Source organism: Trachypithecus francoisi, unplaced genomic scaffold (genome assembly GCF_009764315.1).
Source record: "Trachypithecus francoisi isolate TF-2019V2 unplaced genomic scaffold, Tfra_2.0 Lachesis_group11, whole genome shotgun sequence".
NCBI lineage: Eukaryota > Metazoa > Chordata > Mammalia > Primates > Cercopithecidae > Trachypithecus > Trachypithecus francoisi.
This window is the reverse complement of record NW_022681456.1, coordinates 94,617,154-94,645,136: the sequence shown is the minus strand read 5'-3', so window position 1 is coordinate 94,645,136 and position 27,983 is coordinate 94,617,154. Positions and strand designations below refer to the sequence as shown.

Sequence of the window (27,983 nt, the reverse complement as noted above, 5' to 3'; positions counted from 1 at the left end):
TTCCTGGAGTAAATCTCACTTGGTTATGGTACATTATCCTTTTTATATAGTATTACATTTTATTTTCTAAAATTTTGTTAAGAATTTTGCATCTGGCTGGGCATGGTGACTCACGCCTGTAATCCCAGCACTTTGGGAGGCCGAGGCGGGCAGATCATGAGGTCAGGAGATCAAGACCATCCTGGCTAACAGTGAAACCCCATCTCTACTAAAAATACAAAAAATTAGCTGGGCATGGTGGCGGGCACCTGTAGACGCAGCTACTCTGGAGGCTGAGTCAGGAGAATGGCGTGAACCTGGAGGTGGAGCATGCAGTGAGCCAAAGTCATGCTACTGCACTCCAGCCTGGGCCACAGTGCGAGACTCCATCTCAAAAAAAAAAAAAAAAAAAAAAAAAAAAGAATTTTGCATCTGTGAGAGATATTAGTCTGTAGTTTTATACTTCCTTGTAATTATGGGAGTAATGCTGGCCTCTTGAAATAAATTGGGAAGTGTTTCCCATTCCACAATTTTCTGGAAGAGTTTGTGTAAAGGTGTTTTCTTCTTAAATGTATGATAGACTTCACCAGCAAAGGCCGTCTAGGTTTAAAATTTTTGGGGGGAGGAGATTTAAACTTATGAATTTAATAACTTTGATAGATGTATGATTATTTTAATTTTCTTTTACTTCTTAAGTCAGTTTTAGTAATTTGTAACTTTAAAGGAATATGTCCATTTCATATAAGTTGCCAAATTTATTTGTTTAATGTTACTTATAGTAATTATTTAATTATCCCATTAGTGATTTAATTATCCTGTTAATAATCTCTTCAAAGAATCAGATTTTTGTTTTATTGATTTTCTCTATTGTTTGTGTTACTTTCTCACTGACTTTTGTTCTTATCTTTATTGTTCCCTTTCCTTACTTATTTTCATTTTAATTGACTTTTTTTTATAGATTCTTAATTTGGATACTTAGAACTCTGGTTTTTAGAACCTTCTTATTTTGTAACAGAAACATTTATTTAAGGCTATATTTGTCCTTATAAATATCACTTTCACTGCATCCCAGTATTTTGATGTGTCATCTTTCCATTCATTTAAAAAATTTTAATTTCCTTTGTGACTTCTTTGATTCATGAGTTATTTAGAAGGCTGTCGTTTATTTTCTAAATATTTGGAGATTTTTCTGGATAACTTTTTGGTTATTGGTTTCAATTTAATTTTGTTGTGGTCAGACAACCTACTCTGATGATTTCTATCCTTTTATATTTATTGAAACAATGCTTTATGGATTATCATATGATCTGTCTTGGTGGTGTGCCATGTGCAACTGAAAAGAAAGTATATTCATCTGTTATTGGGTCAAATCAATAGGCCAAATTGTTTGGTAAAATTTCTCAAGTTTTCTGTGACTTTACTGATTTTTCTTTCTATTTATTGTATTTGAAAGAGAACTATTGAAGTTGTAATTGAGGATTTGTTGGTCATCTTTTCAGTTTTATCTGTTTATGCTCTGTATATTTTGAAGCTCTGCTGTTTGTTGTGCAAACTTTAAGGATTATATATAAAAAATAATTTTTTAAGTGAAGTAACCACTTTATGTTAATCTAAGTTTGCAGTTATTATCATTTTCTTCCTCTGGAAGAATTCCCTTTTACATTTCTAGTGCAGATCTTCCAGAAACCCATATGCAGATTACTGGAGCTCTTTTTCTGTAACTGCCCCAGAACTCCCAGCTATTGTAGTCTCCATAAATGTTGATGTCTATCTCCTCATCTCAGGAAAGCCGTGAGACTGTTTCAATTTCTTCTTATGTGTATGCCCCTTAATTTGTCTGCAAGCAAAAGACCAGAGTGATCATAGGGCTCACATAATTTGTTTCCCTCCTTTCAGGTATTACATAGTCCTATGCTGTCTGTCACCCAGTGTCTATATCCAGTCATTTAATATATTTGTCCAGTTTTCTTGTTGTTTATGCGAGTAGGTTAAGTTCATTCACACTTGTTGCTCTATCATGCCTGAAAGAACTCTCTTCAAGTATTTTTAAAGAAAACATTAGAAATTTTAACATAAAATAATTATAAAATGCATTATGCTGCTTGTACAAATAATGTGCTAATAGACATTTCACAAACATATAAATTGGGATAATTATGATAATTTAATAATCTTTATAATTATGTAATTGTTACTCAATTATAAATTTTATTTTATTAAAATTCTTAAGCATTAAAATAATGTAAATTATAGAATTAATTAAACTTCAGTAATGAACGAGGTGGGAACTGTTTATATCAGGATTTATACTGAATATTATAAGGGGGATATTTGGATATACAGATTTTATAATTTGGTTTTGAAGTAAAATGAATTCTTTGTTTTTCTAAGATAAAGAGTAGGGGAATTTAAAATCATAATTTTCACAAATGCATTCACATTATTTATCTTTAATATGATTTATTGATTTTTTTGTAAATTTATTATTTTGAAAGTACTGCCTTTTCCATATTTTGTAAAATAATTATTGCCAGCCAAATTTATTGTGTTTATTTTAATACCATTCCATAAAAGAAACCATGAAACACGAAATTCAGATAGGAATATATTCAAAATTGCTGTTAAATAATTTGTGTGATTACAACATTTAAAACAAGATTTGAAAAATTTATAAGAAAAATTCAGGGAGTTAATCCACTCTCTTTCCTATGCTGCTAGTTCCTATTCCAGAGGTCTCTATAAAAAAATTCAGAGAAACAGAAAGCAGTAACATTGATCAGATTGCATACAAACTTTTTGCACACACACATATTTGTTATAGCTTATGTAACCATTGATTGATTTGGCTTTTTCCTGCTGGACTATGAGCTCCTCTGCGGGACAGATTTATTTTTTTCCTGCATATCATTATCCAGTGCTTCCAGTGTCTAGTCTGTAACAGCCATTCCATAAATATTTATGAGTGAAGAAAAATGTTGTTGAATTTTTAAAGTGAAAAACCAACATGGCTTATCATTTCTATTTTAAAGATTTTACAAAGGAAATGGACTGTGAAATTTCCATTAATAAAAATAGGTTTAATCTTCCATGACTGAACAAGGATCTTATGATTAAGCTTTTCATACTCGCTTTCATGTTATTTTATCATTTTCAAAATAGGAAGTGAAGGCTCATTTCTTGTGAAAAAGAAATCAAATTCAATTAGTGTAGGAGAATTTTACCGAGATGCCGTATTACAGCGTTGCTCACCAAATTTACAAAGGCATTCCAGTTCCTTGGTAAGTTGAATTGTGATTATGTTGTGTTTTGCTACTGACATTCTCTTGATAACTAAAATTTATGCCAAAGCTAGGAACAATTGGTAGGGATTTCCCTGATGTATGAAAACTATAATTTTGAGATGTTTTATATATGTATATATATGAAAACACAGTAGATGTTAATTATGCTAAATTCACATTTGTAGTCTTTTGAGTATGCAGGGTATGAATTTGTTTGGGGCATATATATGTATACTTACAGTACACTTCAACATGGTTTTCTTCTTTTTTCTTTTTAGAACTTCATGTCTGAAAAGAGCCCAGGCTAGACCTGTACCTAATGGTGTGGGTTGGTCCCATGAACACTTTAGCTAGAAATCTTATAGTGATTTCTAAGAAACCAGACAGAAGTCTGAAGGACACTGAACAAGATGGAGTAGCATAATATAATTCATTGCTCATCTTTATCTATATCTATATCTATATCTATAGGTGTATTGAAAGTTATTTAATTTTTTAGACACCATTATTATTATTTCAACCTCCTGTCTGTTTTGGAACTATGGAAGGACTATTGCATATTTGCATGAGGAGTTTGATCATTCTAGTTGAGGAAATTGGAAGCCACCTTATTCTCAGGTTCACTTTGAAAGATCTATTCTAACCTATGCTCTAATTTTGATTATAGCTGAGTACTAAAAATATCAGTGTTGTTTTATGTTAATTCTAGACCTCAAGATGGGTGAAATGAATGACTATAGTTGAATTGGTCAAATTAGCTCTCAGCTTTATATATGCTCTTTCGAATTTATATATAAATTTAGTTATAAAAAGTAGTTTGGTTAATGAGAGAAATTATATGGATACAGCTTTTTGACTCAACCTTTCTGTTTTTCAGTTTCCTTATATTTAAAACAAAAGAGAAAGAGTAGATACTAAGGTCATTTGAGCACAAAACTGAGTTGTTTTCTTTTATCTTCACAATTGGGTTCTTAGTTTTTACTTTCCTATTTTTTCCCATAATTATAAAAACTATTTAACCCTATTAAAATTCCATGGTTCTTTCCTTATAAAAATGTCCTCTTGTCCAACAAATGACGGCAATTTTATTATAAATATCATTATTTTTTAATAGGGGCCCATTTTTGATCATGAAAATTTACTGAGGAGAAAAAGAAAAATATTATCTTCAGATGATTCACTCAGTAAGTATTTGGATGTAATCATAAGTAAATAGATACTTTGGGCAAAATACAGTGTTTGGTTGAATTTCCTCCAATTATTCAAATATTCTTGGGGCCAGTTTCATCTTACATAATTTCCCACAAGCTATAGAAAAATGAAGTATACATTTAAAATTTACCTTTCTTGAATATTATAGAACACATTAGTCTTTATTTTTACAAGTTTTCTGAAATGTAAATAACACCTCCCACCAGTGCCACTCTTCATCCTCTCTTCCAGTTTTCTTTTTTTTTTCCACACCATTTATACCACCTGATTAAGCGCTTTTTATCTACTGTTCATCTCTGCCACTGGAATATAAACTCCATAGTTTGGTTTTCTACTGAATCTTCAGTGTCCTGGAGAAAGCCTGATTGCTAGGAGGTGCTCAGTAAACTTTCACTACATGAATTTAAATTATTTGCTTATATTTCCATTGTCTGTTTGTTTTTGACAAAAGGGTCATCAAAACTTCAATCCCATATGAGGCATTCAGACAGCATTTCTTCTCTGGCTTCTGAGAGAGAATATATTACATCACTAGACCTTTCAGCAAATGAACTAAGAGATATTGATGCCCTAAGCCAGAAATGCTGTATAAGTGGTCATTTGGAGCATCTTGAAAAGCTGGAGCTTCACCAGAATGCACTCACGAGCTTTCCACAACAGCTATGTGAAGTAAATTTAATTTATCCTTGTAACTTTTAAGACGTTTGAAGAGCTTTTGTATTTATATCTAGTTTGCCTGATTAAGTCTTTTAAAAGAACATTCTACTTTTGTGTCACTGGGCGATATGTCCCCCATTCTTCTGGTTTTTGCACACATATCTTAGTCTGTGTGATGTTCAGGAGCATCTTTGATGGCAGGCAGTTGAAACAGATCTGATGAGAAAGGAATTCTAGGTTTTGTACGGAGTACATGTTAAAGTCTATCAAGTGTATATTGATTAAACTTTAATCATTTAATTCGAGTAAGACAACGTCAACTATTTAAATTAGATTAGGTAAACTAGAATTAGACCTGGTTTGGTAGTACTGGCTCTGACTCAGCTACCAACTGTGTGACAATACGAACATGTCACTCCTCCTGCTCGAATCCTTCATTTTCTCATCTGTAAAATAGAGATTCAACTAAATGATTGTTGTGGCTATTTTTTTTCCAGTTTAAAATAATGTGTAACTTAAAAGATTTTTTTTTTTTGGTCAAAGTTCCTGTCTTATAAGAATTAAAGTATAATATAGTTTGTTGATAGGATAGCTCTCTGAAAATTGACTTTGCTCAGCATTTGTGTGTACACAAATACAAATGTATTTTCAAAATAGTGTATACAAATACAAATGTATTTTCAAAATAGTTTTGAAAGCCAAAGAAGATATCATAAAAATTAAAATTATTTTAATGCAAATGTTTAAATTGTTAAATAAAATTCTAAAGGCTGGGCATGGTGACTCATGCCTATAATCCCAGCACTTTGGAGGCTGAGGCAGGCGTATTGTCTGAGTTCAAGAGTTCAAGACCAGCGTAAACAACAGCAAAATCTTGTCTCTACCAAAAATACAAAAAATTAGCCATGCGTGGGTGGGGTGCACCTGTGGTCCCAGCTACTGGATGCTGAGGTAGGAGAATTGCCTGATCCTGGGAGGCAGAGGTGGCAGTGAGCCAAGATTGCACCACTGTACTCCAGCCTGGGCAATAGAGTGAGACCCTATCTCAAAGAAAAAAAAAAAAAAGTCTTGTTGCAAATGCATTTCCCCCTTTTTAAGCCTAAAAAATTATCATAATTTTGAGATGTTTTAAAGGCAACATTACATAAATTTTAAGTATATTTAAGGGGTGTTTTTTTCTGTAAAGTTTTTATATCTGGAGACAGAAGAAAGAAAGGTGACCCACTCCTCCAGCCATGCTGTAATGTCTAAAATGTGTCTTTCTCTCTTCACCTCTTTGCCTTGCTAAATACTTCAAGTCACCCAGGGCTCAATTTAAATGTCACTTCATCACTCTCTGCTTCTCTTCCTTTTTCCTTCTACCCTTCAGCCAACCTGGCCACCTAACCTCCATTTCCATAACACCTGATGCTTTCCCTCTAATTCTCATTCGGTCATCCAATTTGATTAAGTACCTTTGCCCTCACTAAACTGTGAACTCCTTGAGGACAGGACTTGTTTCAGGCTTGTTTCTGTCTATTCCCAGTGCCTAGTGAGACCTGACATATGGTAGAAGTTTAGTAGATACTTACTGAATTGATTTGTGGAGGAATTAATGCCTGAAACTTGGTAATACTTCAATTAATATTTGTTAAATGAGCAAGTGAAATAATTCTGGGATTTAGTCTAGTTAAAACAAAGAGAATTGGAAGAGATGGTGATAAGGTGAGACATGCCGGCATTCAATGACTGGACAAGCTCAGAACCTTCTCTTAGGGAAATTTCAAAATGACACCATTAGATGGTACTTTGTTTGTTTGTTTGTTATTGTCAAAGAGTCTCAACTATGTTCCTTTTTATAAGAAAATTTCCTGATTAAACCCTGGGAATAATTTTAAAGTCTTTACTTTGGAATAAGTTAATAAGGGTCTGAAACAAAGGCAGGAATTTTGAAACAACTTCTGGGACAAAGAGTCATTAATAAGCCTCTATAATCATATCCAAGTCTAGAATTTCTTATATGGATAAATATACTGATATATAAAGAAGAGCATAGAGAAGTGATTGTTTTTGGCATTTGAGCTCTTTGAGAGTATTACATACCAAAGTTGTAAAAAATCGACGTAATATGTAAGTAGGGGTTTGCTGTTATCATTATAAAATTATAAACTGCTTAAAAATGGAAAGTAGAAATTTGAAACAAAAAGTTTCATAAAAAAGAGGAGGTTCTAAAATGAAACACATATTGTATGTAAGTATTTTTATGGTTAAATCTTACATGTATCAAAATATGTAACAATTTCTGACAGCACTTAAAACATATTCCCAGGATTATGTTGTGCTTTTTCTTAAATCATTAATTCAAATATTTGTTGAGGCCTATTCTGCTTCCATTTTGCTCTTTCTGGAAATAATTTACAAAAAAGCTGAAGGAAGCTTTCAACTCTATTTTCATGAACCTGCTTTTTACAGTCTACTGTTGTAATTTTGCTGGTTTTACCCATGCTATAAGCAGAGATGATTGGGCTAATCAGTATACTGAAATTCTGTTGTGGATTGTGTTTTCAACTTTTTGAAAATTCTTGATGGTTCTAGTTACCAGAGGTGTGTAAGGCAGAAATATTAGCTAGACTTAAGTTCCTCAGATGGTTCACTTTAGAATTTTAAACTCTTGTCTTTTCAGACTCTGAAGAGTTTGACACATTTGGACTTGCACAGTAATAAATTTACAGCATTTCCTTCTTACTTGTTGAAAATGAGTTGTGTTGCTAACCTTGATGTCTCTCGAAATGACATTGGACCCTCAGTGGTTTTAGATCCTGCAGTGAAATGTCCAACTCTGAAACAGTTTAACCTGTCATATAACCACCTGTCTTCTGTTCCTGAGAACCTTGCTGATGTGGTAGAGAAACTGGAGCAGCTCATTTTAGAAGGGTAAGAAAGAGCTCATTAAAAATAAAAGGACTGGCTAAATATGCTGATGTTAACAAAATACGCTGACATTTGTATAGTCATGAGTTTTGACAACATGGTGAAACTCCATCTCTACTAAAAATACAAAAATTATCCGGGGTTGGTGGTGCGCGCCTGTAATCCCAGCTACTCAGAGGCTGAGGCATGAGAATCGCTTGAACCCAGGAGGCGGAGGTCGCAGTGAGCCAAGATCGTGCCATTGCACTCCAGCTTGGGTGACAGAGGCGAGACTCTGTCTCAAAAATATATATATATAATATATATATTTATTATAATGTATAAGTATTATTATATATAATAAAAAACTGAGACAATGAATATTACAACTAGTATCAATGACTTATATTTTCACAACTAATTTTTAAATTAATGAATCCTCTTTGATGCTATTCTTTGAAAGCAAATTGTTTTTGGTATTTTTTCTTTAAAGCATATGAATGTATGCAATTTAATCATTATCTTGTCTCTTGTGACTAGAAATAAAATATCAGGAATATGCTCCCCCTTGAGACTGAAGGAACTGAAGATTTTAAACCTTAGTAAAAACCACATTTCATCCCTATCAGATAACTTTCTTGAGGCTTGTCCTAAAGTGGAGAGTTTCAGTGCCAGAATGAATTTTCTTGGTAAGTATTCTGTGTGGGTCTCCTCCTTACCAGGCCCTCTAAGTTGTACAAGATGAGTCACATATGGACCCTTTAGGTGGGGATTTAAAGGTGGCATTTCAGTCTAAATATTATGCTGGATTTAAAAAATAAAGTTAGCAGGTTGGCAATAAAAGAAAATGCTATCAAACTATGAAAATAAATGAAAGAAATGTAAATGCATATTGCTAAGTGAAAGAAGTCAATCTGAAAAGGCTACATACTATTCGTTCCCAATTGTAAGACATTCTGGAAGAGACAAAATTATGAGGACATTAAAAAGATCAATGGTTGTCGGGTTAGGGGAGGGAGAGATGAATAGGTAAAGCACAGAGGATTTTTAGGGCAGTGAAACTGTTTTGTATACCACAGTGGGGGATACGTGCCATTGTACACTTGTCAAAACCCATAGAATATACAGTACAAAGAATGAACCCTGATGTAAACTATGGACTTTGAGTGATAATGATGTGTCAAATATTGGCTCATCAGTTGGAACAACTGTGCCAAACTAATGCAAATTGTTAATAATAGGGGAAAATATATGTGGGGTGGTGGTGGTGAGAGAAGCGATATATTGAAAGTCTTTGGACTGTCTGCTCAATTTTTCTGTGTATCTAAAACTGCTCTAAAAATAGTCTATAATTTAAACAAAGTTATCACATTTTTATTGTCAGAGGTTAAAATGATAGTTACTTGGCCTACTGTGTAGTACACTGTGGTTCCTTTTAGTCTTCAACTAAACATGCACATGGCTGCCTGAGCTGGGTAAGGCATCTTTATACTGAAATACTGCAATGTTTTGTGTGATAAATATGATTACTCTTATTGCTGTTGTTAGAAACAAAATTAATCATTTAATAGTTTTCAATTTAGTGAAGTTAATGTATATTCAATCAGCTCTTTTGCTTTGCAAGACATTACAATAATGCAAATTATTATCATCACTTTTATTAAAAGTTGTAGAATCCCCTGCATTCTCTTAGCTTATGAAATAATAGAGGAAATTATGTTCATTTGTATCCTAAATGAACATTTTAATATTAGGAACAAAATACTTTTATGATAATAAACAGGAATTCCCCATATTTTATCTTCCTTCATAGAGAATACTCACTTCTTGCCACCCATGTGATTATTCTATACCTGACTCAGTAAAATAATTTTTAATTCTATTTAGTAGCAGAATATGGCTTGACTGCTTATTAATGGTATTTTAATTTGTCAGAGCTTTCAGAAACTGATAATGATCAAAACCATCTTAATTTGGATAGTATTTTCCTCCTTTATCCCTCTCTCCCTTCCTCCTACTCTCTTGAATATTGGCCACATTCTAACTATGATCCTGAAACTGGAGAGAGAGTGATTCACTCACTCACTAGTAAGCAAAGCAAACTCGGTCTCTGTCCTTAAGGAACTTGTGATTAAGTTCAGAGGACAGACAAGTTCAGAGGACATTAAGTAATGATGGCACAAATAAATGTAATTTTATATTGTGGTACCTTCTGTGGAAAAGTTTCAGAATGCTCTGTGGTACCTCAGGGGAATCTGATTCAGACTGTGGAGTCAGGGAAGCATTTCTGTTCCTGTGACATTAAGTTGGGTCTGGAAAGAGGAGCATCCACATCCTGAAGCTTGTGTATGGTTAGTGTGTCATCTCAACTGAATCTCACAATGATCCTAATGGTCGTTGTACCTAGGACATGTATGACCTCTGCCCAGTTGAGGAAATCAGAGCAGCGAGACTTTTTTTGTGTGATGTTTACAGGTGCATGTAATTGATTATCTTGTGAAAGTTTGAATGGACCCCAGTTCAAAATCTGTTTGCTTTGCACTACACAAGCTTAATAGTTTGAGAAGTGGTCTTACGTTTGAGAAGATGCCCCACGGAGGTGACATCTGAGCAGGACCACTAACCATTAAAAAATAATCCCATGTAAATGGTGAAACCTTGTCTCTACTAAAAACACAAAAATTTTTAGTTTTTTTTAGTAGGCGTGGTGGCATGTGACTGTAATCCCAGCTACTCGAGAGGCTGAGGCAGGAGAATCGCTTGAACCAGGGAGTCGGAAGTTGCAGTGAGTGGAGATCATGCCACTGCACTCCAGCCTGGCGACAGAGCAAGACTCCGTAAAAAAAAAAATAATAATAATAAATAAATCCCATGTAAAATATAGTTTTAGTTCTGTGGCCTTATGAATGTTTTCCATACAACATATGAAACTCAAGACTCTGAAGTCTTAAGTGGAGAATCATTTCTACTCATTTATTTTGCCAATAGGTGAGGTATAATATGTATCATTCTGCTTCTCAGGAAAACAGCTTCTAGGAGTGTCCTGGAACATTTTGACCCTTGAAAATTGTCTAGATAAATCATAACCCGTATTTTTTAACCTTGAAAATGCTAATAACTAATTCCTCAAGCCATTTTCACAGAACCATAGATTTGTAGATATTTCATGTATCTCAGTGTTCACTTGATCTAGCTGCACTCTTTTACAGATAAGAAAACAGGCTGTGTGATTTTCTATTTCCCAAATTGTGTTTCACAGAATTTTATTCCTTGGAGGTACCTCATACTGCATTTCTTTCTTAAGAATTCACAAAATAGGCCGGGCGCAGTGACTCACTCCTGTAATCCTAGCACTTTGGGAGGCCGAGGCGGGCAGTTCACGAGGTCAGAAGATTGAGACCATCGTGGCTAACATGGTGAAAACCCATCTCTACTAAAAATACAAAAAATTAGCTGGACATGGTGGCCCGCACCTGTAATCCCAGCTACTCAGGATGCTGAGGCAGGAGAATCTCTTGAACCTGGGAGGCGGAGATTGCATTGAGCTGAGATCGTGCCACTGCACTCCAGCCTGGGCAACAGAGAGAGACTCTGTCTCAAATAATAATAATAATAATAATAATAATAAAGTAAAAAATAAAAAAATTCATAAAATACACCAGAGTTTTGAGAACTCAGATATTTTACTTTATTTTACTGAATGTTTCCCAATCTCTTAAGATTATATGGTCAAAGAATACTTTTATTAAATAACACCCATTTTTATTCCATAGAACACTCTTTATGAGCTAGTACCATAAATAATTTTTGTCCTTATAATATGCTGTATATTAGTAAAGTGTTCAAAGTTGTTTTGCTGTAGTTATTTAAGAGTAATTTTAGTTAATCTATATGATATATAACATCACACATAATTTGAAATGAATATTCTAAAAATTTTTACTTTGTACAAATATTGGGTAGTTAAATTTATATTTAAATAGCTGTTTAGCTTCCAGGTTAAAAGATTCTGGTAAGTATGGCATTTTGTTTTATTGTTTAGTGGAAGTATTAAGGCTATTACCTTATTTTTAAAAGTGGATTTTTAAAAATCGTCAGTGTGAGAATGGAAATTAAATTAAATTAAACATCATTGGTAGCTGTTCTTATTTTTTAATTTAATGGAAATCTGGTTAAAATGATTAAAATGTTTATCTCATTTTTTTCTTTTAGCTGCTATGCCTTTCTTGCCTCCTTCCATGACAAGCCTAAAATTATCTCAAAACAAATTTACATGTATTCCAGAAGCAATTTTAAATCTTCCACAGTAAGTTTATTGTTATTTTAATTTTAAAAGCACATCAGCTGGAACAGAACCTTTAGAAACATGATTTCGATTCAGTCATATGGAGGTAATTGCTTTCTAAACCTACTTAGCTTAATGTTTTTGTATGTATGAATGATTTTCACTAGATAAAAGACCCAACTCGTTACTTAAAATGGAAACTTTTATATTAATTTAGTGGATCACTGTGTAAAAACAACTTAGGATTGTTTAATTAATTGCTGTATTAGTATTATACTGGCTATCACTTTAACTTTTAAAATGATAGTGGAACTTGATATGTTGCCAGAGTACCCTTAACTTTGACATTATGCTTAAGTTGTGTTTGAGTGAAATTTTGGGTGAAGATTAGGCAAGTTTATGTAGTTCCAGGTTTTTGAGGTATTTTGGTTAATTTCATGAAACCAGAAGCTTCCTGTTAACTTTAAGTTGAGGCATTAATTTGATCTTGATTGTGTTGTAATCTTAAATTCTATTCTAGTTATATCATACATGATAAACCAAATTCATAAAATATATGTGTAAATCTATCTTTTCCTTTGTTTTCTTGCTGTCAGCTATTCCTTCAAACACTGTGGCTTTTTAGAATTAAGACTAAAATGCTGCTTGCCTGATGCTGCAATGAACTCTTCTGTGAGCTCATATTTAGGCAAATAACAATTATAATTTAGCCATAGAGAGTGTTACACAAACCTATAATAGCTAACTTACATCTAGATTTAGAATGTGTTGAACTAATCTAACTACTCTACAGTGGTTCGCCTCTTTAATCTTCCTAATAATCCCTTACAATAGCCACTGTTATTATCTCCACTTCATAAGAGATGAAGTAACTTGCCCAGCTCATGGTTCTTAAACTCTGGTGGTTCAACTTCAGGCTCTCAAATCACATGCATACTCATATGTCAATAATGCTAGTTTTGACATTACACCTTATTCTTACCCTGAGGAAAATTATTTGTGATGTTATTTCATGTATTTTGGAAATACTCACTTGATTTACATCTTTCCATTGTATTGTTTTAGCTTGCGGTCTTTAGATATGAGCAGCAATGATATTCAACGTCTACCAGGTCCTGCACACTGGAAATCTTTGAACTTAAGGGAACTCTTATTTAGCCATAATCAGATCAGCATCTTGGACTTGAGTGAAAAAGCATATTTATGGTCTAGAGTAGAGAAACTGCATCTTTCTCACAATAAACTGAAAGAGGTAAGATGTCACTTTTAAAATTATTGCCACTTAAAAATATACTTTATGATTTGCATCATCACAAATTATCATTTTAAGTGATATTTAGTTTCTAAATACCAATTTCATGAAACTAGAAGCTTCCTGTTAACTATAAATTCCTGTCAACTATAAGTTCAGATTTCCATTAAATTCAAAAATAAGAACAGCTACTAATGGTGTGTCACTTAATTTAATTTCTATTCTCACACTGACAGTTTTAAAAAATCTGCTTTTAAAAATATTTAAAAGTAGTAGCTGTAATATTTCCACTAAACAATAAAACAATATACAATACTTATCAGAACCTTTTAATCTGAAAGCTAAACAGCTAGATATAAATTTGTCTACCCAACATTTGTACAAATTAAAAATTATTAGAATATTCATTTCAAATTATGTGTGATGTTATCATATAACATAGATTAACTCAAGTTACTCTTAGCTGTTACTTAACTATGACAAAACTTAGAATGCTTTACTAATATACAATTCTTTATAGTACTAGCTCATAAAGAGTGTTCCATGGAATAGTAGTTGATGTCATTTAATAAATTCAAAATAAGCATTGTAAATATCAATACTATTCAATTTTTTTGGTTTTAAATAAGTTGTAAGCCTACCCTATGGTAAATGGATATGGTAACACAGCGTAATTTCCTTAAAAAATACTTTTGTGCTATATTTTTAAAGGATTATATGAATTATACATAATTATAGATTAATGTTATGCTGTGTGTCGTTGTATCACTAAATCTCTGTCCAATCTGTTAACAGACTCTTAGATGCTTCATTTTTCTCAAGTTGTTGCTGGCCTGTGTACTGTATTACTTGTTTTTCAGCTTTCTTTGGTACATTCTTAAATTTCTGCATTCCTGCACCATACTACCTATCACCCTAATGGATCAATCTTTTCTGTTTTGCTCCATTCTCTCTGTTATGAATCTGAAATTGATAATCTATTTGTCTCAGAAAATATTTTTTTTCAAGTTTAGCGTATTGCCTACAAAACCAAAAGAATTAAGTGTCTGACACTGTGAGGTTCAGAAAAACTGTGCATATATTTTGCTATCTGATTTTTTGCCAGCAAATGAGTGTTTTCTATTATAAATACAGTATATATTGCTTACAAATTTGGAACAGAAAAGAAATCACTCCAATTAGGATGCCGCCTAAAGTATAAGCATGTAGCTTTACTTTGAGAACACTAAATTGCATGCAGGTTTGTAGTGACTCTAGGTCTTCTTTCCTTTACTGAAGGAGCAGAATGAAGCCACAGATAATGGATTTGGATAACTAAATCCATTTTGTGATAAGAACTTCCTTACTTTCAATGTCTTGAAGAGATGAAGTATGTTACCAAAGGAGATGGGGTTTTTTTTTGAGACGGAGTCTCGCTCTGTCGCCCGGGCTGGAGTGCAGTGGCTGGATCTCAGCTCACTGCAAGCTCCGCCTCCCGGGTTTACGCCATTCTCCTGCCTCAGCCTCCCAAGTAGCTGGGACTACAGGCGCCCGCCACCTCGCCCGGCTAGTTTTTTGTATTTTTTTTTTTAGTAGAGACGGGGTTTCACCGTGTTAGCCAGGATGGTCTCGATCTCCTGACCTCGTGATCCGCCCGCCTGACCTCGTGATCCGCCCGGCCTCCCAAAGTACTGGGATTACAGGCTTGAGCCACCGCGCCCGGCCGAGATGGGGTTTTTTAAGATTATAGATGAGTGATATAGATTGTTTGGGAGTAAGTTTTTATATGTAAGTTTTCATGTTTTTAAACACATACTGACAACTTATGACAAACCTTTGGAAAGTTTTAGAACTCTGTTGAAAGATTGTGCAAGCTGCTGATGGAATCTGTGAGCCTTTCTTGTTTCTTATCATCTTGTTTTTTGGCAGAACACATTTCTTCCTTCCCACCAACAGCTTTTGCCCCTTTTTTTCCATTAAGATTCCTCCTGAGATTGGCTGTCTTGAAAATCTGACATCTCTGGATGTCAGTTACAACTTGGAACTAAGATCCTTTCCCAATGAAATGGGGAAATTAAGCAAAATATGGGATCTTCCTTTGGATGAACTGCGTCTTAACTTTGATTTTAAACATATAGGATGTAAAGCCAAAGACATCATAAGGTTAGATAATTTTTTTTTCTATTTGTTTTTATTAAATTTATTTCAGATTTTCTACTTTCTGTGACTTTGATGGACGTACATTGTTACAGTTAGGGAAAAATGAATAGTAATATTTGGCATTAATATGCTGTGTCATTTGCCTTTCATTTAATGAATGCATTTCTGTGGTGCCACTGTAGAGATTTTTCATTCTTCTTAGCCAGGCTAATGTTGAGAGCAGCTTCTCCTCCTTCTGTTTCTTTTCACTGGAGTAGACTAAAAGAAAATAAGTATTGTGATTTGGTCTCTCGATTACACAGTCTAAAGAAATATAGCACAGTTTAATAACTTCTCACACTGTATTTCATATAGCAACTAGGTAACATACGCCTCTTCCATCTTAAAGCATTATCGTTACTGACATCATATGAAATTACTAACTTCTATTTTGCCCATTAGGATGAGTAATCTACTCACCTTGATCAGTTTTGAAAGCACCAAAACTTCTCAAGTATCACTGTTTCTGGTCTTTACACTCTAAGCACTTTAAATATCTTTGATAATAGATTTTATCCCCCATTTTATTCCCTTTCAGCACATTGGTCTTATTACTTTCTCATAAAATCCTTTGCTCCCTTTTCCACAGTTACTGTATGAACATTGCAGACCTCAGCTCTGTCATCACCTCTCAACTTGACTGTAATATCCACCAAGGCAGAGATCATAGCTGTGTTCAGTCACTATTCAAATCTTGGCACCCAACACAGTGCCTGGCATACAATTAGTAGTTGTTTAATTACCAGTGATTTATACTTCCTCATTTCATCTGCCTAAAATCTCTTAAATTTGTATTTAACTTCATCTCTTTTTATGAGGAAGGATTTTGTTTTCTGAACTTCTCCTGAGCTTCATTTCATTTTAAAGGAAAGAATTTGTTAACTTTTGTGCTAATTGTGACTACCCTTCATCCTACACAATTATTTTTCTCTCTTGAAACTGGAAAAGATGGTTATATAAAAATTGGTTCAATTCTTACTAAACATTTAGTAGAACTAGCTTTCAGTGTATTATACTGTATTATCAAAATATATATCTCAATACTTTTAAACATGTTTAACATTTTCAGAGAAGACAGGAAGACCTAGAGCAGGTTAGAAATTGTAGGCATCATTTGCTTTTTGAAGAAAGCCATTTTTCAAATAGTGGTGCATTCTTAATAAATAAATAAAGAAAGAAAAGTAATCCTTTTTGGTCATATCATCAGGAATGTTGGTGAGATTCTAATTAGTAATAGGAATGAATTGGTCACTACTCCGATGTAGTAACTTATGATTTAGTCTTTTTCTCTAATTTGAGACTGTGGCAACATTTTAACGTATTTCAAAATGTATCTTTCTCTATCCATTACATTTTTGATAACACTTTAAATCTATTAGTTTAAAGGTAGTTTTTAAGCTACCTAAACACTTCTATTTAGTTCAGTTTTTGCATTAAGATCATTAGGAATGAAAGCTTGTTAACAGTTGCTGATAGTATAATAGTTTATTTATTTATGATGTAAGGTGATCTCGCTATACATATATACTATTATATGCATATGTGATATATATGAATACATATCTATACATCATATATACCGTATATGTGTATATATACACACATATATAATGTAACTAATATGACCTTATTATCAAGCTTTATTATAACAGTATACATATATGTATACCTTGTTTCTATGTCATATGGACTTTGTGAAATTTTATACTTTATAATTTATAGGGTTTTTCTTTTCTTCTTTTCTTTTCTTTTTGAGACTGAGTTTCACTGTTATTGCCCAGGCTGGAGTGCAATGGACTGATCTCGGCTCACTGCAACCTCCGCCTCTTGGCTTCAAGCGATTCTCCTGCCTCAGTCTCCCAAATAGCTGGAATTATAGGCGCCTGCCACCATGCCCGGCTAATTTTGTGTATTTTTAATAGAGATGGGGTTTCACTATGTTGGCCAGGCTGGTCTTGAACTCCTGACCTCGTGATCCACCTGCCTCAGCCTCCTAAAGTGCTGGGATGATAGGCATGAGCCACCACACCCGGCCTGTAATTTACAGGGCTTTTCATACTATTTAAAGAAATTCAAATATGTATACATGTATATATGTATATGAGTGTATATATAGATGTATATATATTGCATATCGTATTCTAATTAGTATTGCAAATGTATTTTGGCCTTTTGATTATTTCTGGTGATAGTGTAACATGTTTTATTTGGTGATTTTACCGAACATTATCAACCACACTAAAATCTCTAGCAAAATATAGGCATTAACAGTACTCTGAAAGACATGTACATTATTACTTATACGAGCTATGCAATCTTTTGGATATTATAGTTTAGAATAGTGTGACATGCAAAAGAACTCACCTAAATCTTAAGTGTACTTTTCAACAGTTTATTATTTTATTTTTATATTTCAAATACTAGGTTTCTTCAACAGCGGTTAAAAAAGGCTGTGCCCTATAACCGAATGAAACTTATGATTGTTGGAAATACTGGGAGTGGTAAAACCACCTTATTGCAGCAATTAATGAAAACCAAGAAATCAGATCTTGGCATGCAAAGTGCCACAGTTGGCATAGATGTGAAAGACTGGCCTATCCAAATAAGAGGCAAAAGAAAGAGAGATCTTGTTCTGAATGTGTGGGATTTTGCAGGTATTTCTTTCTATAGAATTTTAAAATTCACTTTTACCATTTGTTTTGAACAGGGATTCAAAAACTGAACTTTCTGTTCTAATATCCAGAAACCTGGTAGACTGTATGGAATTATTCCAAAGCCCTTTACGTCTCCTAATTTTACCCTTGCCTCCAGAATGGAGAAGAATATGGAAGGATATGTTGGTAACAATACGGTGCTAGGTATTTTGATCGGTTGGTGCCATATATGCTAAAAGTGGTCAATCCCTTGTAAAAACCCAGAATAGTTCTCTAAACATTATCTGTTGTTTTTCTCTTATTAGTATGCTAAATAATAAATAGTATTATTCCCCCCAGATATTTTTTTAAAAAGGGTTCTTGCCTGTTGTTTGAAAGATTTAAAACAATTTGTCTCTAATCTTTATTTAGGTCGTGAGGAATTCTATAGCACTCATCCTCATTTTATGACGCAGCGAGCATTGTACCTTGCTGTCTATGACCTCAGCAAAGGACAGGCTGAAGTTGATGCCATGAAGCCCTGGCTCTTCAATATAAAGGTGATTTATTCTGATCTTTTGAAAATAGAAAATAATGTGTGTGTGTGTGTGTACGTTAATTTATTTTGGGCAAACAGTTGCTTCAGTCTCTTTAAATACTTTCTTAAAAGAAGCACTAAAGTTTTGAGTTGGGAAACTTTCAGAGTAATTAAATCATAACATGAAAATAGTATGTTCCATATTGGTGAATGTTATTGGTAACCCGAAATTCTTTTATGCTGTAAAACTTGAAAATATATATGTTCAACTGTTTTTTTAAATCATATTATTTCTTAAATGAAATCTAAATTTTTCTTTTCTTTTCTTTTTTTTTTTTGAGACTGAGTCTCGCTCTGTCGCCCAGGCTGGAGTTCAGTGGCCGGATCTCAGCTCACTGCAAGCTCCGCCTCCCGGGTTCCCGCCATTCTCCTGCCTCAGCCTCCCGAGTAGCTGGGACTACAGGCGCCCGCCACCTCGCCCGGCTAGTTTTTTGTATTTTTAGTAGAGACGGGGTTTCACTGTGTTCGCCAGGATGGTCTCGATCTCCTGACCTTGTGATCCGCCCGTCTCGGCCTCCCAAAGTGCTGGGATTACAGGCTTGAGCCACCGCGCCCGGCCTAAAAATGATTTTTTAAAATGTCTAGGTTATGTTGTTTTCTTAGGTTTAAGGAAAAAAGGACAGTTGTTCTTTTCTTCTTCTGAAGTCTGTTAGTTTCTCTTTTCCACTCAAGTGAATGTCCCGGAAAGCAAATATCAACAGGAATGTGAGCAGACCCAATTTGAAAGCAAACACAAGAGGGTTTTGTGTCTTTCCCTCCAGGCTCGCGCTTCTTCTTCCCCTGTGATTCTCGTTGGCACACATTTGGATGTTTCTGATGAGAAGCAGCGCAAAGCCTGCATAAGTAAAATCACCAAGGAACTCCTGAATAAGCGAGGGTTCCCTGCTATACGAGATTACCACTTTGTGAATGCCACCGAGGAATCTGATGCTTTGGCAAAACTTCGGAAAACCATCATAAACGAGAGCCTTAATTTCAAGGTAACATGGTAGGCTGGTAGAGAAATGTAATTTATTAATTCTCATGTTATGTAACTGCCTAGAAATGTCAGAAATTTTGAGAAGTGAGCAACTCACTTAAAATTGTGGGGTTTCTTTCCCCATTGCTGTTAGCATTATTAAAATCTTTTCCATTTTAAAATTATTTATACCAGACTTCATTTTTAATTCATAGAAATGGGAATAAAAAATAATTAGAGGGCCCTGAGAGAAAACTAAGAGAACATTTCTGGGATACTGAGAAAATGTTTCTGAGAGAGAATCTGAGAAAATGTTTTTGATGTCTTTTCTCATCCAGCTTCTTGTAGTGGTGGTTCAGTCCAAGGGTAAAGGTGAATACTGAGGTCTTGGGATCATCTTTCTTCTATTATTCTTTGACTGTTATTTTTCCATTTCTTCCTTTCATTTGGAATTCCTGTTTTATGGACATCTTGATCCTTTGTGCCACTCCTTCATGTATTTTGTCACAGTGATTCCCATTCCAATTTTTTTCCCCTCTGTATTGTGAAGCAGCTGTTTTATTTAGTCATGAAGACCACTGACTTGGTTTTCAGCAGTATCTCACTAATTATTTAGTTCATACAAAATGGGCTTTTTATTTTAGGAATTATGTTTTAAATGTTTAAAATTCTCTTCTGGTAAGCCAAATCTTTATAAAGCATAAATAAATCAGTTATCAGAGAGAACACTCTTTTTTTTTTTTTTTTTGAGACGGAGTCTCGCTCTGTGGCCCAGGCTGGAGTGCAGTGGCTGGATCTCAGCTCGCTGCAAGCTCCGCCTCCCGGGTTTACGCCATTCTCCTGCCTCAGCCTCCCGAGTAGCTGGGACTACAGGCGCCCGCCACCTCGCCCGGCTAGTTTTTTGTATTTTTTTAGTAGAGACGGGGTTTCACCGTGTTAGCCAGGATGGTCTCGATCTCCTGACCTCGTGATCCGCCCGTCTCGGCCTCCCAAAGTGCTAGGATTACAGGCTTGAGCCAGAGAACACTCTTTTTAAATACTTGCAGGAAAAAGAAATATTCACTGGGTTCTACAGGGAGTGTGGTGTAAACTGTACTGAAAAATACCCTTGATAGTTCCATATGACAAACATAATGATGAATCTCACTTAGTCCCTCTTGGCTTAGCTCATTAGCACTAATGATCAAGATCCTGGCTGATAAATAGAGTCCTATTTCGCCTGGGCAGTCCCAGCATAATTATTAATAGTGTCCCACTATATTCTCAAAAGCATTCCAATTTGGATGATAAATTATATGGTCACCTTGGTTATAACTCTGCGTTGGCCAGTTAGCTTACTTCTGTTCCTTTTATATAGATTATGTGTGCTTCTCTGCAAAACCTAATGAGCCATTTGTAAAAGTGATGGCTTTTGCGGTGTCCAGGGAGAGAATTTGTATGTTCGTGTCCTTCAGCACACATTTATTACAGTTATTAAAAAGTTTTATTGATGATAGATGGTAATGTCATGTAAAAATGACATTATTTATTTGTAGATTTTCCTATTCTCTTGTTGGACATGTAATTAGAAAGTAATATGACTTAAAGAAAAACAAATACACAAAATTTATTCATCCAGTTAATCTCTTAATCGAGGTTTTTTTTTTTCTGAGACTATACCCATACTTCAAAAACTTTGTTGTTACTGAGAATATTTTGATAGTTTCCCTTTTCATCATTGCTGTCAGAGAATGTATCATATCTTTAAAAAGACTTGTTGGAGGACGAGTTTGTTTTGAAAAGGCCTGAATTTAGTTGATGCAAAGTCACAGATAAGATGGTTCATTAAGCTGTATTAATACTGCTTTTGTCTAACAGATATCATTACCAATAAATCAGACCAGTTTTCCTTTTGGGACTTGTAAATCAACTTTGAAGACAACTTTTTACAAGGAAGTAAAACAAATGCTTTGAGAAATACCAGTATTAGTGAAAGAAAAGTATATATTGCTAATGGATACAGCATTCTGGCATAATGATTTGAAAACTCATTTGATTGCTTTGTAGAAGAGTGACTCTGCTTTGTAGAAGAGTGACTCTTTCAGAGGACCCAGGGCCTGTGGGCCTGCCAGAACTTGAAAATTCTTTCTTCCCTGAGGTGCTTCAACCTGAATTCAAAGAGCAGCTTTTAATCTATTAGAGATCTTTTTTTGTCCTCTCATTTATTTTTCATCTTTCCCTTTGATCTTAGCTCTTCTCTTATCTTTTTCTGTCTCAACCTTATTAACATGTGTCTGTGCAGACACTTTAAGTTTTATTTTTTTGACTCAGCCTGTCAGTGAACTGATAATCATGCTGAAAGGAGAAGCAGGACAATACAGAGTTCAATGCCGACAATACTCCTTTTAATCTTGTTCAGCCCATTAGCAGAGCAGGCATCCCTTTAGGCTTTGAGACCTAGTCCCCTAAAACTCATCCCGTTTCTACTTGATTTGCTTTCTTTGAGAACTCTTGTTTACTTTTGTATGGAGGTTTCCCTCCTTGGATTAAAACATAAACCTCAATCTGAAGTTCCATTTCATCTTAGTTTATGAATGACTCTGAGAGGGAACATGAAAAGTGGAGATTAGTGAAATTATCTCCAATTCTCTGGGTCAAAAGATACACGAAAACAGTCTCTTGAGTAACCATTCGCAGGTAAATACAGAAGTAGTGGTTATGGTTGTCTCCTTAAGGTTTTAGTCACAAATGAAAAAGACCAAGTTAATTTTTTGTCTATGTATGCTGAATTTCTATTTGTAGTAAGTGTAAGAATTTAAGCAGAAATGCTGTTTCTTATTTTCAGGTGAAAAGAATATGTAATTTCCATAGGTCCAGAAATAGGGAGAGTTTGCCATCTGGTGGTTCTTAAAGGCATTGCGGATATTATTAAGAGTTGCTTTTCTATTTAAAATTATATTTTAAAAAATGTTTGGAAGATACTTTTATTATAGAAACTATTCTCTTAAGCCCATCTTTAAAAAATATTTTTTTAAATGTATTTCTCATTTTGTAGACAGTGATTAGATTCTAAAAGCAACAGAACAACGATCATCCTCTCCTGGCAGAATCACTGGTGTTTAGATGATTTCTCATTTTCCCAAATTCAAGGTTCCATGAAAAACACAGCTTGAGTGGGATTTTATGTCTCCAGGTTTCACTGTTGATATATACATCCCATCAATGTAACATTTTACAAATAACAAGCACAAAATTTAATGTTTTACCTTGAATATTTGAAATGTAATATCCAAAAGCTCTTGTAATTTGTACTGATATCTTATGCTAGCGTGTCTGTTTCACATTAAGTTTAATGTCTTAAGATATAAAAAGTCTTTCTTATGGTTAGTGATTTATCTTGTTTTTTGCCATGGAATTTCTGGATAGCGAGATAAACATTTCCATACTATTTTATTTGGTATTTCCTAATTTGTCTCTGGATCAACAGTTTTCCTATTTTAATTTCATTGTACTTATTCCTTACAATCTAAGGAGCTTTTTATTATATTTTGATTTTATTTAAAAATGTACTTCTGAATAACATATCTGTTTCTGTAAAAACTGTTAGCACTGAATTTGCCAACCATTTGACAAATACATGAATAAAATAGATTTTTACGGCTTGTCATTTGCAATTTCATAGATCCGAGATCAGCCTGTTGTTGGACAGCTGATTCCAGACTGCTATGTAGAACTTGAGAAAATCATTTTATCGGAGCGTAAAAATGTGCCAGTTGAATTTCCTGTAATTGACCAGAAACGATTATTACAACTAGTGAGAGAAAATCAGTTGCAGTTAGATGAAAATGAGCTTCCTCACGCAGTTCACTTTCTAAATGAATCAGGTTTGTGTTTCTTTCCTTATTTTCAAAGTTCAGCTGTAATAACTTATAAAAGTGTTTCTGAATCTTGTATAGAATTTACATTCAAAGCTGAGAGAATATCCATACAGTTCTTTAATAGGCCACTGATTTTTTTCTTTTTGGAGGATCATCATGTGTGTGGATGACAAATCATGTATCGTGTTGTAAGAAAACAAATTTAGAAATCACCTAGGAGTAAAGTAGTGGAAAGATTCCCTGAGTGGGAGTTAACATATTTGGGTTCTAGAACTTACTTGTACTATTCAGGAGCTGTGGAACCTGGAGCACAGCCATATCCTTCCATAATGTCAAATGAGTTTAGTGCATGTGAAACTTATTTTTATATTACAAAGGGGAATTATTGTTGGAATGGGACGCTTTGAGAATCAATGGCTCCCTGAGATGATGCAGGTGCTGAATGGAAGATCTAGCTCTCTTCCATCAAATATTGATCTCAAAGATGAAAATTCTCAAACCAACTTCAGTGCTGATTGTGTATTTGATCATATTACTTTGCCAGAAATGTGTGAGTTGTTTGATAGTACTAGAGTAAGTGACTGGGAAGCTGCTTTTGATCCCTAGATTCTGTTGTGTAAAAAATAGCTTCCCGTGGTTTATGATCTGTTCCTTTTCCCCATTGTTCTTAAGGTATGCTGAAATATGCTGTGTTTCTTATCTGTATTTGAAAATAAAACATGTCTTTGTAGTGTTTATTCAGCAAGCAAAACAGAAAATTATGAATTTCTATGTATGCATGAAATATGCTTTGTAATGCATGTCAGTGTCTCAAATATGTTTATATATGATTGTTTTATGTAGTTTAAAAATACTCCATTATAATATTGGGACTTTAGACCATAGGATGCACAGCTTCTAGTCCCAGCTCTGCCACTAGGTATGCTGAAATTTCTTTACCTGTAAAATGAGGAAGTTGGACTAGATTCTTTCTAAAGCCCCTTGATATTTGTTCTACATTCCATGTTTCACTGTTTGATGAATTTTTACTACAGGAGTCCTTCTTCATTTTCAAGACCCAGCACTGCAGTTAAGTGACTTGTATTTTGTGGAACCCAAGTGGCTTTGTAAAATCATGGCACAGGTTGGTGTCTTTTATTTTTGTGGCACAGGGGTTATGGTCAAAGCATAGAACAGATGGCGCCCAGAGCATTGAGCATTTTAGAGTTTGGGTTTAGTTAAGGCAGAAACTTTTGTGAATTTAGAAGACTGTGGAACATTTCACATAGAGTACTTGAAGAGCTTCATGGAAGAAGGAAAGATGTCTTGAGTTCACTTCCATGACTTGGTTTTCAAGCCACATACAGATGTTTGTATCACTCTGTCCCATGTTGCTTTACTAGATCCTGATGAGGTCATTGGTTTGGTTACTGAATTAGTCAATTGAACGAAGGCCTTATGGAAATCCTTGGGGTAAACACATAGAAGAAAATTGGGTTGCTGAGCCTGTGAAACCTCTGTCTAGATAACATGGAGGGGAGTTTTGACTTAAGTGAAATGATCTGAACTTTAAATGCTTACGATTTTGAAAACTTTGGATGGCGTTGGTTATAGCTGTTTTTCTCTTATATTTCACATGGAAAATGGTTTTTTCTCCGAATGATAATCCATTACCAGTAAGTTTAATTAGTTACAATAGACCATCTCTGTAGCTTTGACATAAAAGACCATTTGAGCAAAGCATACTACCTCAGGGCTTTTCAACGCCAGCATGATGACATTTTGGGCCAGATAATTCTTTGTTGCACATTGTAGCATGTTGGCAGCATTTTTGGCCTTTATATTCTAGATGTAAGTAATATCCTCTAGCTGTGACAAGCAAAAATGTATCCAGACATTGCTAAATATTGCTTGGAGAATGTGAAAATGACCCTAGTTGAGAAACATTAAGCTTCTGATTTGTTGATGAGTAAAATTTATAGTTTTGCATGTGGCTGCCCGAGTCCCTAAAATTATTATATATTTTTATATTAGAAATATCTCTTCCAATTAAACCATAAAGATAATTAAATTCACTCAGACAGTCTTGAATAATTGTTCCTAAATTCCATCTAAGGAAAAAAAGGAAGCTATTGTGAAGAGAGAACTCAGTCGAGGCTAAATCCAGTACCATGAACTCGAGAGCATATTGAAACATTGCAGTCAGTGATTGTTTGCAGTGTGCTAGTTACTGCTATTTTGGTAGGTATTTTTAAATTAGACTTTCAACCTTCTGCACATATGTCATGGATCGTGTGATTTTACTCAATTATTAAACGATAATGGAGACAGTAATGTGATCCAGAGCACTTACTTGAGCATCACCTTGACCGATGCTTCAGTCTCTTGTAATTAATTATTAGTTCTGTGAAATTTCTTAATGCATTAAGCCTTTGTTTACTTATTTTTTAAATAAGGAAAATAACAGTTGTCTTCTATATTGCCTCCCTAGTTCAGTGTAAGTGAGGGGTAAATGTTAGCTAATTTTATACTGGATCTATTTGGCAATTTAAAGAATGTTAATTGGGAAATTTTTTAAAATTCAGAACTATAAAGAGGTACTCATGTAGTTTTGGAAAGTGTGTCATTTATGGGCACAAATAAAAAAGATGTGTAGGTAGCTGCATCCTCTACAGCAAAGGAAGTTTTAAATATATCCAGCGATTTTGTTGTCCTAGTTGGCGCATGGTAGCTATCAGGAGGTAACTCAACTCCGTTTGGTCAAGGAAACGCCATAGTTGCTCCCTAAAGTGATGTGTTTCCATGTCACTGTGGAACACTTGAAATTGCACACATGTGGCCGGGCGCGGTGGCTCAAGCCTGTAATCCCAGCACTTTGGGAGGCCGAGACGGGCGGATCACGAGGTCAGGAGATCGAGACCATCCTGGCGAACACTGTGAAACCCCGTCTCTACTAAAAAATACAAAAAACTAGCCGGGCGAGGTGGCGGGCGTCTGTAGTCCCAGCTACTCGGGAGGCTGAGGCAGGAGAATGGCGTGAACCCGGGAGGCGGAGCTTGCAGTGAGCTGAGATCCGGCCACTGCACTCCAGCCCCCGGCGACAGAGCAAGACTCCGTCTCAAAAAAAAAAAAAAAAAAGAAATTGCACACATGTGAACATTAGGGTGGGCATATCTTGTACAGTAGAATAAGGAAGAAGTTTGCATCAGAATCCCCCTTTTAAGCAGATTTTCACTGTGACTGCAATAAAATTCCTAAAGATTTTGGGAGTAATTAAGTTGAAAATCCATGAAAGTTCTTCTCATTAGCATAGTTATAAATATGATAACTTAAGTAAAAATTAATTTTAATTTGAGCCACTCAAAGTTACTTTGAAAGACAGATTTAAAATGTCAATAAAATGATAATTTAAATTTCTTATTAACCTAAAAAAGAAGTACTATCATTTTTATTTATGCCAATAAATTGAAATATAATGTCATTTTCTCACTAAGGTTTAACGGAAATGAAAGCTCTTAAATAATCAAGTGAAACCAAGAGCAACTTGTCTGACAGCTATTAGCAAAAATAAATAAGAGTATTCACCTTCATGAATCAAGGCAAGGGCATGAATAATTTCATGGTGCAGAAGCTCTAATGAGCCCACCCACTCTATGTGCCCCGAGCTGTAAGGTCACTAAACTTATTTTTAAAAGGTACCATTAAGGCAGGGAGAAGCTTACAAGACTCATTTAACTGTATGATAAAAGAGATATGAAAGAGACCTATTGAATTCATCAGGTGGAACATTAAAAAGCTTATATGGCAATTTAACCTTGATAAAAATATATGGGAGAAATACAAAGGAATTTGGAAAATTCTCTGTCCTTGAATAAGGCATCAGTTAGCTATTCAGGTTGTTAGGTTGAAGGAATGTTAGGAGCTCTTTTAAAGATGATGAAGTCAAGATAATGTTGCAGATTTTATTCTTACGTAACAAACCCCCTCAAAACTTGGAGGCTTAAAATGTGAACAGTTTATCATTTCTCATTCTTCTGTGGCTTGACTGGGCTCAGCTGCGTGGTTCTGCTCCACATGGTATTGGCAAGGGTCATTCACTTGGCTTCATTCATTAAACTGAGCTGGAAAGTGCAAGAAAGGTACATGCACGTTTTTGGAGTATTGGTGCTTCTCCATGTGGCCTGTCATATGGCTAGGTTGGGCTTCCTCGTGGCGTGGTGATTAC

The 27,983-nt window shown here is 34.6% G+C and overlaps 1 protein-coding gene across 1 annotated transcript in view; it reads left to right on the top strand.

The window, feature by feature from the left end:
* Positions 1-27,983, top strand: part of LRRK2 (leucine rich repeat kinase 2) — a 160,294-nt gene that overhangs the window by 71,152 nt on the left and 61,159 nt on the right. The window contains exons 21-33 of the mRNA XM_033222425.1: positions 3,139-3,257; positions 4,375-4,444; positions 4,924-5,141; positions 7,792-8,042; positions 8,559-8,707; positions 12,231-12,324; positions 13,369-13,555; positions 15,516-15,697; positions 18,158-18,387; positions 18,799-18,926; positions 19,726-19,944; positions 23,584-23,785; positions 24,814-24,902. Coding sequence (XP_033078316.1) covers positions 3,139-3,257; positions 4,375-4,444; positions 4,924-5,141; positions 7,792-8,042; positions 8,559-8,707; positions 12,231-12,324; positions 13,369-13,555; positions 15,516-15,697; positions 18,158-18,387; positions 18,799-18,926; positions 19,726-19,944; positions 23,584-23,785; positions 24,814-24,902 — 2,138 coding nt within the window. The remainder of the gene's footprint in view (positions 1-3,138; positions 3,258-4,374; positions 4,445-4,923; positions 5,142-7,791; positions 8,043-8,558; positions 8,708-12,230; positions 12,325-13,368; positions 13,556-15,515; positions 15,698-18,157; positions 18,388-18,798; positions 18,927-19,725; positions 19,945-23,583; positions 23,786-24,813; positions 24,903-27,983) is intronic.